At 46.7% G+C, this 17,384-nt stretch overlaps 1 protein-coding gene across 1 annotated transcript in view; it reads left to right on the top strand.

The window, feature by feature from the left end:
• IFFO2 (intermediate filament family orphan 2) overlaps positions 1-9,482 on the top strand; it is a 109,141-nt gene extending 99,659 nt beyond the window's left edge. The window contains exons 6-9 of the mRNA XM_082274563.1: positions 3,452-3,575; positions 6,174-6,266; positions 6,660-6,790; positions 9,131-9,482. Coding sequence (XP_082130689.1) covers positions 3,452-3,575; positions 6,174-6,266; positions 6,660-6,790; positions 9,131-9,236 — 454 coding nt within the window. The 3' untranslated portion in view covers positions 9,237-9,482. The remainder of the gene's footprint in view (positions 1-3,451; positions 3,576-6,173; positions 6,267-6,659; positions 6,791-9,130) is intronic.
• Positions 9,483-17,384: the final 7,902 nt, after the last annotated feature.

Below are 17,384 nucleotides of genomic sequence, written 5' to 3'. Positions count from 1 at the left end.
GTGTCGGTCAGAGGGGAACCGCGTCCCAGCACTGGTGTCGGTCAGAGGGGAACCGCGTCCCAGCACTGGTGTCGGTCAGAGGGGAACCGCGTCCCAGCACTGGTGTCGGTTAGAGAGGAACCCTGTCCCACCACTGGTGTCTGTTCCTCTCTGACCAACACCAGTGGTGGGACTCTGTTCTTCTCTGACATTGTCCCACCACTGGTGCCCGCATGGTTAGTGTCAGGAGGAATAATGCTTCAATGATGGGGCACCATTCCTGCCACTCACCCCAACAATGGGGCACCATTGCTCCCACTGACACCAATGATGGAGCATTTTCTACCTCAGTCTGACCCAAAAGTCTTAAGGACCGTAAACTTTCCTCGTTGTTTAGGAAGCCTGGTGCAGGACCATCCTATAGATGAATTTCTTGAACTGACCAGGACCCGTGTGAAAGCAGTAAGAGGACAGTCTGCTTTGTAAGTGGAAGGCCCCTGATAAGCGTCTGTATATTAGCCGTTTCCTGTGTTAACAGACTGCGATTATCCTCCGTCCAGACTGCTTTCCTGGGAAGGGATGTGAAGCTGGAAATCTCAGCCAAGTCTGACTCTATCCCGGCTCTGCGTCTGTTAGAGGGGAAGGAGGAGCTTGTTTGAAAGATGCTGAGTGAGCCAGACGTCCTAAAATATCACTCAACATATGTGCTGATGTCATACCCCGAACGCCGGCTAAAGACTGAAATAAATGCGATATATTGGGACGTTCTATTTAAATTTTAAACGGATACTTTAGCTACAAAACCTCCCCATGTCTTCAGATTAGAAGGCTTTCTATCTAATGATCGGGACCTCCGATCTTCATAGAAATGGTCACGCTGCATCATTTTATCGCCATTGATTCTGCGGTGTATTATCTGCATTGACTCTGTAAATGTGATGGGAGCGCCCAGTATGAATTGTCTGATCTTGTATATTACTGGACCTGATCCCGGGTCAGCACTGAGTTTTGTTTGAGTTAAGATGCAGAGAGAAAATGTCACTATTAGTTGGAAGTATGGGATTGCATCAGGTTCAGGATGGAATGATCTATGAAGCCAGACTTATCTAGAGGCCAAATGACCGTTTGTTATGGAGACTAGAAAGCTGTGCTTTCCGATAATACAAAGGAGCACAAAAGTGAATTTGTGGGTAAAGTAGCTTTCCCGATCCTGAGATCCGTGCAACAAAAGCCGAAGATTCAAACAGTACAGTCTGTTCTAAGTCGATTGAAATCAACCATTACACCACAGCGCCACCTTGTGAGTGAGTTGGAAGCAAACAATTTTACCCACTTAGAAAGTATCGCTGACACCAATGGTGAGGCAGTAGTCCTCCCACTGACGCCAATGGTGGGGCGCCATCTCGCCCACTGACGCCAGGGGTGGGGCGCCATCTCGCCCACTGACGCCAGGGGTGGGGCGCCATCTCACCCACTGACGCCAGGGGTGGGGCGCCATCTCGCCCACTGACGCCAGGGGTGGGGCGCCATCCCTTCCACTGCCCACTGACGCCAGGGGTGGGGCGCCATCCCTTCCACTGCCCACTGACGCCAGGGGTGGGGCGCCATCCCTTCCACTGCCCACTGACGCCAGGGGTGGGGCGCCAATACAAAAAGCTCTTGAACTCGACTGAACCAATCGACTTACACCAAGAAATGTACGCTTTCCACGTATGAAGGCGACTTCCTCGTCTTCACCATAGTAGGGATCACTGATCCAGACAGACCTCTGTCCCTCAGTACCTGGCTTTCAATAGCTAAGTCATTAAAACCAGCGACTGTAAAGCAGGATGGTAAATCAGCCCTTGGGACGACTGGTCTTGTCTGAGAGGAAGCCTCCAAGGGACGTTTATGGCCACCAGACTGATTGGAAGATCCTCGCCCTTGATTCCTGAATTGCTGAAGAAGCCTGAGCCGAGGATGATACTGGCCTTACCGTGGTCCTTGGACGCCTGTGGCATCTGCCAGAGGAACCTGTGATCTCACCATGAACCTTGGTATGCTCCTGTGGAGCCAAACCTGCTAAAGGAGCTGCTTGTAGGACTGTCTTGAAGGTGGATACCACCAGACTCAGAACCTGTATGTTAAATGGGAGAACTATCTGTGTGACAGCAGCCAGTGCATCACGGCTTGTGATTCCTAAAGTTTGTCCAGAGGAAGGACCACCCTGGTCAGAATAAGAATCAGACCTAGGTAAATCAATTCCCTGGACAGGGAACGGGGGGAGCTTAGGTAGTTTGGACATCACCTAAACCTTTGCAGGAATTAAATCTGCACAAGGAGACTCGGGACTTAAAACACTTGAAAAGGACAAGCTTTGTCCTCCTTTCCGGGTACCCCAAAAAGAATCAGAATCTGCTTGACGCTCATAAAAGGGAGGTCCACAAGGCCGGAAACCAGCGAAGATGTCCCACCACCCCAATAATGGGTGAGTGCAGACATTCATGCTGAAGGGGTCTTGTCTGCGGGTTCCGGAGAAGCTAGCTCTAGGCTTACTAGACCAAGGATGCTTGGAACCTCCTGGGAGGATTTGAAAGATATATTTCCCTTATTCTCAGTCCCTTTGCTAGACTATGGCAGGAAGCTTACTCTTCCCCCCCCCCCCCCCGTAATACCCTTAATTATGTCATCCAGGGTAGCCCCAAACAGGCGATCACCTTGAAAGGGCAGATCAATGAGAGCTTTCTTAGAGGCTTGGTCTGCGGACCAATTCTTAAGCCACAGCACGCGCCTAATCACCACCGCTGAAACAGAAAGTTTGGACAGCACAAGAGCTCTATCCAAAGCTGCATCACAAATAAACTGCAGCCCATGGACCAACTGGTCCGCTAAATCAGCAAAGCTGAGGACGGCCCATAGGTAAAGCCAGGTGTTTTTTTGTTCTGCCTAGTCCTACTCCTGGAGGAGGCAATATAACCCAATAGTTAGGATTTATGGAGCGCTGTGTCCACCGATGAACTCAGGGAAATGGATTTTACGATAAGTACAAAAAATACCATTTTTGTAGGTAAGGTAGTCTTACCCACTTGGGAATGTCTATTTTATGTATTGCTGACACCAATGACGGGGGCGCCATTCCACCGACACCAATGACGGGGGCGCCATTCCTCCCACTGATACCAATGATGGGATACGAATACAAAAAGTGCACAAACTTTGTGAAAAGGTTAGTTTTGTAGGGCAGGAAGCTTGCCTGGCTCCTGGGCTCTCCAATAAAAGACGGTTTAATTAAATAATACAAATCTGCTATGAGTAGTGCAATCTGATTGAAATCAACCATGACACCACAGCGCCACCTAGTGGGTGTGTTGGGAGCCAACAAGTCATAAACCATTCTCTTACAAGGTTAAAAATGAATGTTTACAAAGTTATCGCTGCAGCAATTTAAAATCCATTGTCATAACGCCAATCATTTTTGTCACTTATTTTCTAGGCGAGAGACGTACGACTTTGATGATGACTGCGACAGTTTAACGTGGGAGGAGAACGAGGACACGCTGCTGCTGTGGGAAGATTTTGCAAACTGTAACCCGACGACTGTGGAAGTTCCGGGAGAGGTAAGTTCTCACAGCCAGTTTATCTGTACATAAACTCAACCACTCCCTGTGAAGTGAGGCAGCATAAAAATTATTTTTTTTTGCGCTTTTCAAAAACAAAAATAGCCCCCTCCTGTGAGAGCCTGAGGGCCCCCCCCCCCAAATTAGTGGGTCACAATATTTCAGTGAAGACATATCAAAGGTATTAGATTGGATAGGGTTGCCGACATGAGGATAAGCCGGAAAGAGGTACTGGCTGTGCTCTCTCCCTCCTCTCTGTATACAGGAGTTAGGACAGAACACACTGAGATTGGAATATACAGGCTTGGATTCCTTGTCCTGCTATCTCCTCCTCACACTGCTCCTGTCCTGTGTGGGGGGCGGTAATCCAACCTTTCCCAGTCCTGATCATACCTGTGTCATCACCTACAGTGCCTTGAAAAAGTATTCACACCCCTTAAAATTCTCCACATTTTGTCATGTTAAAACCAAAAACGTAAATGTATTTTATTGGGATTTTATGTCATAGACCGACACAAAGTGTCCATAATTGTGAAGTGGAAGGAAAATTATACAAATCTATGAAAAGTGTGGCTGCATTTGTATTCACCCCCCTTTACTCCGATACCCCTAAATAAAATCTAGTGGAGCCAATTACCTTCACAAGTCCCCTAATTAGTAAATAGAGTCCACCTGTGTGTCATTTATTCTCAGTATAAATACAGCTGTTCTGTGAAGCCCTCAGAGGTTTGTTAGAGAACCTTAGTGAACAAACAGCATCATGAAGGCCAAGGAGCACACCAGACAGGTCAGGCATAAAGTTGTGGAGAAGTGTAAAGTAGGGTTAGGTTATAAAAAAAAATCTCCCAAGCTTTGACCATCTCACAGAGCGCTGTTCAATCCATCATGGGAAAATGGAAAGAGTATGGCCCAACTGCAACCCTACCAAGACATGGCTGTCCACCTAAACTGACCGGCCGGGCCCCTACCAAGACATGGCCGTCCACCTAAACTGACCGGCCGGGCCCCTACCAAGACATGGCCGTCCACCTAAACTGACCGGCCGGGCCCCTACCAAGACATGGCCGTCCACCTAAACTGACCGGCTGGGCATCTACCAAGACATGGCCGTCCACCTAAACTGACCAGCTGAGCAAGGAGAGCATTCATTAGAGAAGCAGCCAAGAGGCTCATGGGAACTCTGGAGGAGCTGCAGAGATCCACAGCTCAGGTGGGAGAATCTGTCCACAGGACAACTATTAGTCGTGCGCTCCACAAATCTGCCCTTTATGGAAGAGTGAGAAGAAGAAAGCCATAAGAAGTTCTGTTTGCAGTTTGGGAGAAGCCATGTTGGGGACACAGCAAACATGTGGAAGAAGGAGCTCTGCTCAGAGGAGACCAAAATTCAACTTTTTGGCCTAAAAGCAAAACGCTATGTGTGGGGGAAAACTGCACATCACCCTGAACACACCATGCCTACTGTGAAACATGGCGGTGGCAGCATCATGGTGTGGGGATGCTTTTCTTCAGCAGGGACAGAGAAGCTGGTCAGAGTTGATGGGAAGATGGATGGAGCCAAATACAGGGCAATCTTAGAAGAAAACCTGGAAAAGACTTGAGACTGGGGCGGAGGTTCACCTTCCAGCAGGACAACGACCCGAAACATCCAGCCAGAGCTACAATGGCATGGTTTACATCAAAGCATATTCATGGGTTAGAATGGCCCAGTCACAGTCCAGACCCAAATCACATTGAGAATCTGTGGCAAGACTTGAAAATTGCTGTTCACAGACGCTCTCCATCCAATCTGACAGAGATGAGATATTCTGCAAAGAAGAATGGGCAGAAATCTCCTCTCTAGATGTGCAAAGCTGGTAGAGACATCCCCAAAAAGACTTGCAGCTGTAATTGCAGGGAAAGGTGCTTCTACAAAGTATTGACTCCGGGGGGTGAATACAAATGCAGCCACACTTTTTACAGATTTATTTGTATCATTTATCATTTTCCTTCCACTTTGTGTCGGTCTATCACATAAAATCCCAATAAAATACATTTACATTTTTGGTTGTAACATGAGAAAATGTGGGAAATTTCAAGGGGTGTGAACAAACAGGGGGTTGGAGCGGCGGGGAGGGAGAGGAAGTTGGGGGGGAGGCACAGCCCACATTTGTGCTAGGAGGGGGAATTTGGAATCGCAGGGATTTTGGAGTGGGGGGAGGAATTGTGATAGTAGCAGGGACTTTGAGGGAAATGATTTACAACCGAATACTTTATTGATCCCAAAGGTAAATTGGGAAATTGTTGCAGACCACGGTCCTCTCTGCCTCACAAAGTACATTTTGGGGCTTGTTCACACCAGATGGAGGGGGGCAATGCATGTGAAATCGTTTGTTTTCCCAAACCGCACAAAAATGCGTGGCCTTTGGCAGGCATTCACACCCGCTAAAACATAATGCCGCAGTAACAACTATTTGGAAGCTGCACAATTTTAAAAAATAATGCTGCACTTTTTTTAACTCAGTTTTGGACACACCTCTCGCTGTAAATTGTATCTCTCTGAATTCTAATTGTATCTTTTCATCTACAAAGTATTTACCGCTTCCCATTGTCTGTCTCCAGCAGGAAGAGACTCTGGGCAATCTCATCCAGGAGACGGAAACCTTCCTGAAAACGCGGGACAAGGAGTATCAGGAGACCATCGGCCAGATCGAGGTGAGGCCGAGCGTTCCGTGGTGTTCTAATCCACCCCATACTACATTTAAGGCTACCTGAAACATGTTAGGATGACATCACTTTGCAGCGGAATCTACTTTGATTCCTTTACAATGACGGCACTGCTATTTTCAGGCAGACTTGCAGTATTCAGTTGCCTATGGGACGTTCTTTAGGCCCTTCACCTACAGCTCCCACTTCATTATTACTATAGAATGAAATGACTGTACAACTCTCATCTCATTACATGGCTGACTATGAGAATTGCACATGGCAGGAAATCCACAATAACGATGAACCGTGCAAATGCTGATACTGAAAAGCCAATACTAATATAACAATTATTATTGATGAATTTAGAGCTCATTGCATGATGTTTCCTCCATATCACAGCTGGAGTTGGCGACGGCAAAAAGCGACATGAATCGGCATCTCCACGAATATATGGAAATGTGCAGCATGAAGAGGGGCCTGGATGTACAGATGGAGACGTGTCGGAGGCTTATAAAGGGATCGGTTAGCAGGTGAGGGTCACAATGTATTGATATACTGGGGACACCTCTGAAATATTGGGGTGGGTTCCTCCTCTGGCATGAGTTCCTTCTTGAAGGTTAAATCTGCAAATGTGCTTAAAACCCTGAGAAAACAACCTGCCCATTCACTGGAGACAAAGACTGAGGCTTATCCTGTGACTACATAACATATTATTTTCACCAAATTATGACATTAAAAAAAGTGGCCTTCCCTAGATACCACCTCCGTCACCAAGATGAGAATGCAGCTTATCCATTCACTAGAGAGCGGTGACATCACTGAGAATGCAGCTTATCCATTCACTATAGAGTGGTGACATCACTGAGAATGCAGCCTATCCATTCACTAGAGAGCGGTAACATCACTGAGAATGCAACCTATCCATTCACTAGAGAGCGGCGACATCACCTAGAGTACAGCCTATCCATTCACTAGAGGCCACTGACAATGCAACCTATCCATTCACTAGAGAGCGGCGACATCACCTAGAGTACAGCCTATCCATTCACTAGAGGCCACTGACAATGCAGCCTATCCATTCAATAGAGACCGGTGATGTCACAGAGAACGCAGCCCATCCATTCACTAGAGAGCGGTGATGTCACCGAGAATGCAGCTTATCCATTCACTAGAGAGCAGTGACATCACCGAGAATGCAGCCTATCCAATCACTAGAGAGCGGTGACATCACTGAGAATGCAGCTTATACATTCACTAGAGACTGGTGACGTCGCAGAGAATGCAGCCTTTCCATATACTAGAGGCCAGTGACATCACAGAATGTGCAGCCTATCTATTCACCATAGGCCGGTGACATCACTGAGAATGCAGCCTATCCAATCACTAGAGAGCGGTGACATCACTGAGAATGCAACCTATCCATTCACTAGAGAGCGGTGACATCACTGAGAATGCAGCCTATCCAATCACTAGAGAGCGGTGACATCACTGAGAATGCAGCCTATCCAATCACTAGAGAGCGGTGACATCACTGAGAATGCAGCCTATCTATTCACTAGAGTGGTGACATCACTGAGAATGCAGCCTATCCAATCACTAGAGAGCGGTGACATCACTGAGAATGCAGCCTATCCAATCACTAGAGAGCGGTGACATCACTGAGAATGCAGCCTATCCAATCACTAGAGAGCGGTGACATCACTGAGAATGCAGCCTATCTATTCACTAGAGCGGTGACATCACTGAGAATGCAGCCTATCCAATCACTAGAGAGCGGTGACATCACTGAGAATGCAGCCTATCCAATCACTAGAGAGCGGTGACATCACTGAGAATGCAGCCTATCCAATAGGGATGTAACGATATCGAAGATATCGTGATATCGTATCGTCGTGGTCGTCTCGATATCGTCGTGGTCGTATCGCGATATCGTCGTGGTTGGGTTACAATATTAAAAGGACAGGTGTCCGTCAAAAAGCAAGAGGAGTAAACACAGTCCCGCGGAACAAATCAGTGTTTTATGTTGTCATGGATCCATAAATACAACAATAAATTGCCTGTTGACTGGCAAAAGCAGAATAAATGTCGGTATTTTTTTGCTATTATCATCACAAACACTATCATGAGCTATTTAACAATACCATGAGCTTTTCCACAATATCGCAATAAATATCGTACCGTGAGGTCAATATCGAAATTGTATCGTACCGTGAGATTTTGATATCGTTACATCCCTACTATCCAATCACTAGAGAGCGGTGACATCACTGAGAATGCAGCCTATCTATTCACTAGAGTGGTGACATCACTGAGAATGCAGCCTATCCAATCACTAGAGAGCGGTGACATCACTGAGAATGCAGCCTATCCAATCACTAGAGAGCGGTGACATCACTGAGAATGCAGCCTATCCAATCACTAGAGAGCGGTGACATCACTGAGAATGCAGCCTATCCAATCACTAGAGAGCGGTGACATCACTGAGAATGCAGCCTATCCATTCACTAGAGAGCGATGACATCACTGAGAATGCAGCTTATACATTCACTAGAGACTGGTGACGTCGCAGAGAATGCAGCCTATCCATTCACTAGAGAGCGATGACATCACTGAGAATGCAGCCTATCCAATCACTAGAGAGCGGTGACATCACTGAGAATGCAGCCTATCCATTCACTAGAGAGCAGTGACATCACTGAGAATGCAGCCTATCTATTCACTAGAGCGGTGACATCACTGAGAATGCAGCCTATCCAATCACTAGAGAGCGGTGACATCACTGAGAATGCAGCCTATCCATTCACTAGAGTTATATATTGTCTCCATGAGATGGAATACAATGAAGTCACATTTCCATTTCTTTGTTTCAGAAATTCTCCATCCACAAGTTCCGTGGCCAGCAGCGACTCAGGGAACTCAGACGAGATGCAGGATGAGTCCGATAAGGACGGGGACGGAGACAGCGCCATCAGTTGATAAGGGACGCTATCATAGAAAGAACTTTTTTTTTTTTTTTTTTTTTCCTCCTCAAGCAGAGATTGGACAAATCAGAGACTTTTCATAGAGGATTCCCAGAGCGCCCTCCAGTCCTCCCTCCATTTATTTGGTGCTGTAAATGTCTATTCTTCTACAGAACATTCTGTATATAGAATTCTCCAAGACAAAAAAAAAAAAACCAAACAAGTGCTGTTTGACATGTGCCTTCCCCCGTCCTGAGCCACCAAGATACTCAACATAAAGAGGGCCAGGCTTCCAGCATTGGAGAGCACCCATTCTACTCATCAAGTTGACCGTTTTAGAACTTAGCCTAAAAAAAGTTCACCGGGAACAGCTGACCTCTCCCGGCTTGACTGCCGTCATCTGATCCCGCACAACTATTGGCTACAAAATGTAGAAGTATTTTATCAGTGATGGTCATTCTGGCCAAAAACCGATTGTTCACTCTTTTGGTTAATAATGAAGTAGGAGGATTCTCTATGTATTATATCTTGCAGGACTTGCCCTTTACCCCATCACTCCCCAGTAGACTCCTTCATACTGGGATGCAGCAGGTGGGGTGGACTGGTATAGTAGAGCACCTGAAAGACTCCGAGGGGTGCAAGGACCATCCTCCGGAGCCCCTAAGAAATTATAAAAGACGGACAATTTTAATTTGTTTTCTCCAAAAAAAAGTGAATCACGGCTTCTGGGCAGAATAACCTTTATGAAAATTAGCTTTGCCCATTTCCTGGGCCATAGGGTCACTCTTAACCCCAATTTACGTTCATTCCCCCAACAATTTTTCAGGCTAAACTTTTATGTAAAGGAAGCTGGGACCTGGCCGTACGGAAGTGAAATTTTAGTATAAATATGTATATAGGCGTTCTCTGCTGAACACTAGTGACCATGACCAGGACCTCATCGCTGCTGAACACCATCCACATGGGTGGCTTGTCATGTATTCCGGAGGGTGTAGACGGCACTGGTTAGAGATACTATGCAATATGCTTGCCTTATGAGGATGAATGTTTGCCGCGCACAATTTGAGGGGGGAGGGGAGGTGTACGGCGGGTGATTTGTCGATAACATAACTAGGCTTAAAATGAGAGCGTTTTTGTCCGCCACGCTTGGGTTAGGAAATGACGCTTCATGTGTCTATAATGGATGGAACTGTACCTGGAATCAATGCGGATGGCCATTTTCTCTTAGGTCCTGGTGGACTCTACACGAATTCAGCAAAGTATAAAACGAAACGGGCAATACAATGTTGCAGCATTTTTTTTTCTCAATATCTTTGAAAAGGTCAACATAAAAACTTGTATAAAACGCACCCATCTGGTTATACAACGGTGGTGACAAATCGCGCTATGGAAGATTAGTGCTATCGCCATCACTCACCCTGTTGCTATGATTGGAAATTTAATGGTTTCAGGCAAAATGGCCAATCCTAGAGCATAGGTGACAGGTACACTTTTATCACAAGCTGGTATTTCAGTGTCCTTGGTTGTCGGCAAGTTGAACCCCATTCTGACTTCTTGTGTATCTCGGACTCCAGAGATTTCTGAGGAATGGCGGGGGTCTCCCTCCTCTATATTGTGGGTGACACAGTAAATGGGGGAGTCAGCTGTGTGAGAGAGGCCCCTTCATTATAGAGGGATGAGATCAGGCCGAGTCATTCCTCTACCTTGTAACAAAGTAGCCATCATTTTGAAATGGCGCCAGTTCACATCCATGCAAGTTGTGGACATGTGTTGTCTGCTTTGATGTTTGAAGCCGTTCATTAATGACAAAGACGATGTATTAAAATATACAGTTGGTAAATTGAGTGCAGAAAGCTGTGCATCCCGCCATCCACTACATTACTGATACTGGAGTCCCAGAGATACGAGGAGCAGGTGGGGTTCAAGACTGAAATGTCACTTTGGGTTTAATTTATCTTAAAACTTGAAATCTTAAAATTCTCATTAAGTAACATTCGTTTGTTCCGCTCTCCCATTTTTACACCTACTATATATAATTACTACTAACTGGGCGTTATCTATGCAAAGGACTGCTGGCAGTCAGTGCAAAAATTCTAACACTATGGTTTCTGTACTTTACATTGGCGGTTGGAGGTCTGAGACAAAGTATCTGCGGCAGAACCCCTGAGACAAAGTATTGAGGGTTGGCACTCCTAGACATTGTACGGGCAGTAGAACCCCTGAATCAATGAGTTGTTGGTAGGTGCTCCAAAACCATTTATGGGCAGTAGGGGCTCTGAGACAATGTGTTGGAGGTCCAGCCATCGTAAGGGTGGTAGGACCCCTTAGACATTGTATCCGTGGTTAGAGGTCCGGCCATCGCATGGGAAGTAGGACCCCTGAGACAATGTATTGGCAGTTGGAGGTCTGGCCATCGCATGGGTAGTAACCCCCTTAGACATCTATTTTATCAGTGGTTAGCGGTCCAGCCATCGCATGGGTAGTAGGACTCCTGAGACCTTGTATCGGCGGTTAGAGGTCCAGACATTTTATTTGTAGTAGGACCCATGAGACAACGTATCGGCGGTTGGAGGTCCAAACGTATGGGTAGTAGGACCCCTGAGACAATTTATCGGCGGTTGGAGGTCTGGCCATCGCTTGGGTAGTAGGCCCCTTTAACCATTGTATGGGCGGTTGGAGGTCTGGCCATCGCATGGGTAGTAGGACCCCCTTAGACGTCTCTTTTATCGGCGGTTAGCTGTCCAGCCATCGCATGGGTAGTAGGACTCCTGAGACCATTTATCGGCAGTTGGAGGTCCAGCCATCGTATGGGTAGTAGGACCCCTGAGACAATGTATTTGCGGGTTGGAGGTCCAGCTAATGTATGGGTTGTAAGACCCCTGAGACAGTCGGCGGTAAAACCCCTGAATCCAAGTATCATCACAGCCCATAACAGACATAGCTCTAGAGATTCAGGCCAAACACAAGTCTGTGATTCAATAGGAGTCATAGCTGAATTTGTGAACTCGGTGATTCTCTGCACATCAGATCCACACAACCATACACAAGACCATAGACCTGCTTTGGCCTGAATCTCGAATTCCTAAATACAATGCCCCCGCTTTCTAATGGCTGGAGCAGCCTATAAAGTGCAGTAAACCATAACAGCCAATCAGAAGGTGTCTGTCAATGCTGGGCCCTTATTTACCCCTCTGTGATGCATGAACACATGCAGGTTGCAGTAGGACAGCCTAAAGAAAATAACAGACCACCAAACCATCAAAACGTCCCAAAATATGTCACAGCATTTGGAAGGCAAGTCCTGCTGCGCGGTGCGCACTGCAAGGCATGCCCGTTGTCTTTGGGGTGTCATTCATAATGAATGGCACTGCAGCAATGGACGCCAATTGTGTTGCGGTTACTGCAGCGCCATAGTGTGAATGGGCCCTCACGTGTGTTCCTAGAGCTGCACAGAAAGACGCCCCCTGGTGGTCAGGTGTGACTCAGCTCTACTACACTGTGCACATCTCCATCCCTCATCTCACTCGGCTCTGTGCTGCTCCTTTCTTAGTTTCGACTTTAAAGCCATTTCTGTATATAAAGAAGTAGAATTTGTAGGACTGTTTCTTTTCTTTTTTTTCTTACCTTGGTGGCCTTCTATTGTTTCATGGAACCCCCCCCCCCGTCATTATTCAGCTGGCCCCCCCTCTATCTATTGCGTAGCCAAAGCAGAATGCCCTTCGTAGACCGCAGGGGCGGAGCTTGGTAAAACTGCGAGCATACTGCTGCATTTTCATGCAAAATTCAGCTTTGCATTTTTGGTAGCACTTCGTATTCGATGGAACTTTACTGGTGGGATCATCTCAGATACTTCTGACTACAACTCTTATTGGTTAAATTAGAATTCCAAATACAAAATAACCATTTAGATTTTTTTTTTTTTTTAAATCTAGTATTGTACTCTCCTGTAGATGGTGCTGGGCACCCATTGGGCTAATATGCCACCTCTGTAAAGAACCGCTCATCAACTACGGAGGAGAGCCAACCAAAAGCTGCCACCTGTGTCCCCATTTGGAAGATCCCCTCACTTCCTGTTCAGGTGATGCATATAATGGGGTGGAGGAAGTGAAAAGAAAATCTCCCCAACAAGGGCATGGCAATTTCCACTTTATCTGATTGGCAAGGGACTGTTCAATGTGGCCTTTAGGACAGGGACAATAAAACGTAAAAATAGGTTAGAAAAATCTGAAACAATTACAATGTTATTTATTAACTGTAGCTCATATATATTTGATACAATGTTTATAAGCAATCTGAGGGTTCCCCCTGCAATAAACGCACTTCAAAACCAAAATCTGTTGCATGCTTTTGCAGTTTTACCAAAAGCCCCCCCTCTACTGGTGGAAGGGTGTAAATACACCCCCTCCTCATCCCCTTGCTCATGTAAATAGGGCTCCTTTTTATTTTTGGATTTTCATTGTTGGTTACAAAACTTACCAAATACCTGCTGGGGTTGCAAGTTGTTTGATAAAATGCTGCAGATCTCTTGTGTTTCAGCAGACTTGTAAATACTTCTTTTTGTATTTTGTAACAGACGTGTCATATTGACATATTTTGTAGACGATTATAAAGACTGTTTTGTTATACTTTTTTTATATAGGGGGACTGGAACTGTGTAAGATGGAGGATGTGTATGGTGGGAAAACACGATACTCAGAGTCTAAAAACGGTCATGAAGAGGTCCCCTGGTAAACGGTTGGGGGAGTTTTGCAAACAGGCAGGGAATAAGTCTTCCCAAATCTGGTGTATTCCCCAAAATATGGCACTTTTTTTTTTTTTAACTTAAAACCGGAGAACCAGATGGAAGTTGGGATCGGCCCGCCCGCTCTTAGTTGGGATCGGCCCGCCCGCTCTTAGTTGGGGATCGGCCCTCCCGCTCTTAGTTGGGGATCGGCCCTCCCGCTCTTAGTTGGGGATCGGCCCGCCCGCTCTTAGTTGGGGATCGGCCCGCCCGCTCTTAGTTGGGGATCGGCCCGCCCGCTCTTAGTTGGGGATCGGCCCGCCCGCTCTTAGTTGGGGATCGGCCCGCCCGCTCTTAGTTGGGGATCGGCCCGCCCGCTCTTAGTTGGGGATCGGCCCGCCCGCTCTTAGTTGGGGATCGGCCCGCCCGCTCTTAGTTGGGGATCGGCCCGCCCGCTCTTAGTTGGGGATCGGCCCGCCCGCTCTTAGTTGGGGATCGGCCCGCCCGCTCTTAGTTGGGGATCGGCCCGCCCGCTCTTAGTTGGGGATCGGCCCGCCCGCTCTTAGTTGGGATCGGCCCGCCCGCTCTTAGTTGGGATCGGCCCTCCCGCGTCTATTTAAGATGGGGTCATCCTGGCACTAGTTGGGATGGCCCACCCGGGTCAAGCAGCTTATTGACCATCCAGTGATCCAGAACATTAAACGCTACCTCCTCTGGGTGGGTTCTGATTATTGAACCCTCCTTTTCTATTGGCTTACAGCTCTGACACTATCGGGGGGCAGGCATGATAATGGAGGTAAAAATACTAGAGATGCAGAGGGGGCACAATGTGTGAATTTGTGATCACCCCCATTCATCCAATACCATACAAAACTTCTACTCCCATGGGGCTTTAGAGGCACATATCTAACATATCCATATCTTAAATGGGCATAAGATCATTCTATTGGCTAATACAGTGCATATACATGAAAATAGGCCATTGCTGACACTACCCAGACCAGGGTCCATATGCACTATTAGAATGCCAGGGTCCATATGCACTATTGGAATGCTTGGATTGTCCACGGCAAAACCCAGAACTGGGATAAATCCGATGCGTTCTGAAATCAAAATGTTGGGTTTGTCCCAGTTCGGGGTTTTGGCATGGACAAACCAAGCATTATATTAGGCCATTTGACACTACGTAGATCGGTGTTCATATGCACTATCATAATGCTTGAGTTGTCTATGCCAAAACCACCAACTGGGATGAATCCGGCGTGTTTAATTTCAAAATGCGTAAGAGTCATCTGAGTTCAGGGTTTTGGTGTGGACAAGCCAAGCATTGCATTGGTGCATATGTACCCCCCAGGGTGGGTAGTGTCAGCAGTGGCCTTTTTGGATGTATATACATACTGTATCAGCTGTTGCATTGATCTTCTGTCCATTTATTCTTAATAGGCTGTTTTTAGATAATAAAAAACAGTGCAGCGTAATAATATGTATTATGTACAGAGTGTAAACAGACTTCTATAATAAAGCCCAAAAGTCCCTTAAATGCAACACCGAGATCTGATTGGTCACTGAAGAAAAAGGAAACCTAAACCTCAGGTGACAAGTCTCTTCACCCATGACATCACCCCGCTCTCACCTAATTCCAAAGACCTCTGAATTACCAGTAGGTCATGAGCGTGTTTCCCCTTTGGGGATCACAATAGATGTAGCGGTGGTAGCCCCAAGCTCCTGCCTGGTCGATAAGGGTGGTGGGATCTGGACATCCACTCGTATTAAGACATGTAACAACAAAAGAATCAAAGTGTTCTCAGCTTAACAGAAGTAAACACTATATTTATTAGGTTTAAAAACTCTCAAGATCATCCTGTTGATAAATAGCATTAAAAGATTCCACAACGCCGATATCACACGCCGGCCAAACAGGATAGCAGTGGGTGACATGTTTCGCTGTAACTCCTCCTCCCGTACGCGTTACGTCCTATGGGACTTCGTCAGTACGCCTTACGTCCTATGGGACTTCGTCAGTAGAGTGGAGTCACACAAGTCACCCTTCTCTCTCATATATACACAGTGGGCTAGCATGGAAACCACGGAGATTGCTATGGCCATTACGATCTCTAGTGGCGGCATATGGAAATCGGTGCCTGCTCACATATCCACAATACCAAAACAGAAAACAAAAATTCCCATAAGGCCGATACAACCTCACGATATGTTTACAAAAGCAGACCGCCGTTTTCTCTCCACGGGGAGCGATTGCTGGTGCCCGGTGGCAATCGTGGCCACCGACCCCGTGGATCCACTTCCCCGCTGGCGAATGGGGGTGCTGCGCCTCTAGGATCGCCGTTCGGGTACGGCGGTTCGCGCAGCCTGCCGCAGTATATACGCGTTGGGCGGTTAAAGAAGTCGGTTTACACTCTGTACATGATACATCTTATTGCGCCGCGCTTTGTTTTTTTTTGTATATTTTAGTTTAGTGATGTATTGGTGTTCAGCATGCAATGGCTTCATCAGGATTTGACCGTCTGCTTTTTGTATATTGTTTTTATAGAATATTTTTGCATCTAAAGTCCAATGGGAGCAGAAAATGTGTATTGTAATAAAAAATGGAAGTAGAGCATCAAACTGGATCACTGGTGGCGGTCCTGCAGAGGTGGGGGGGGCGCGGTTCTAAAAATGTGGGAGGCGGTTCTACAGACGTGCGGGGGAGGTCCCGCAGTCGTGGGGGGGGGAGGTCCTGCAGACGTGGGGGGCGGTTCTGCAGACATGGGGGGAGGTCCCACAGACGTGGGAGGCGGTCCTCCCGAAGAGGGAATAACGGTAAACGTTAATAAGAAAAACGTCCCAAAATTACAGCTGGCTCCTAATTTCCATAATTACTCCTGGAAGGAATCGCTAAAGTCCCAATTTAGTCGTGTCCGGGGCCGACCGATGTGTCCCTATTGGTCGGATGACTTGCCCTGGGCCCTGTATGGGAAGCGTTTCCCGTAGAAGACCAGTAAGCTTGCTGCTGATTGGTCAATTTGGTTGGCTTTTAGTAAAGCCCCAATCTTACTCCCCGATTGGCTGGTATTTAGCGGTACGGTGCGCAGGGGGTGTACATATGTAACAAAAGGGTGGTGAGTGGGATATTAATACTTGCATGTGCGCGGCGATGGCGCTGCTTTCTGGTGGCTCATTGGGAACAAGCGAAGACTTGAAAAGTAACGAATAATAAAATGTTATCTGCAATCCTTGGGGGGGGAGGGGTTCTCTATAAGCTTAATTCTATTTATAAATGAAATAATGTATATTCTATTTTTGTGAACAAAATCTTTTTTAAAAAAAGAAAAAAAAAAAACCTTTTTTTTTTTTCCTAACTTTTTTTCTCCACTCAGTATTCCGACACAATATTATAAATCCATAGATAAGGCATGAATGAAGTCTGGGGACAGGAGGAAGGAATGA

Source organism: Pelophylax lessonae (assembly GCF_965119305.1).
Source record: "Pelophylax lessonae genome assembly, chromosome: 12".
NCBI classification, from domain to species: domain Eukaryota; kingdom Metazoa; phylum Chordata; class Amphibia; order Anura; family Ranidae; genus Pelophylax; species Pelophylax lessonae.
This window is presented reverse-complemented; position numbering and strand designations above follow the sequence as displayed.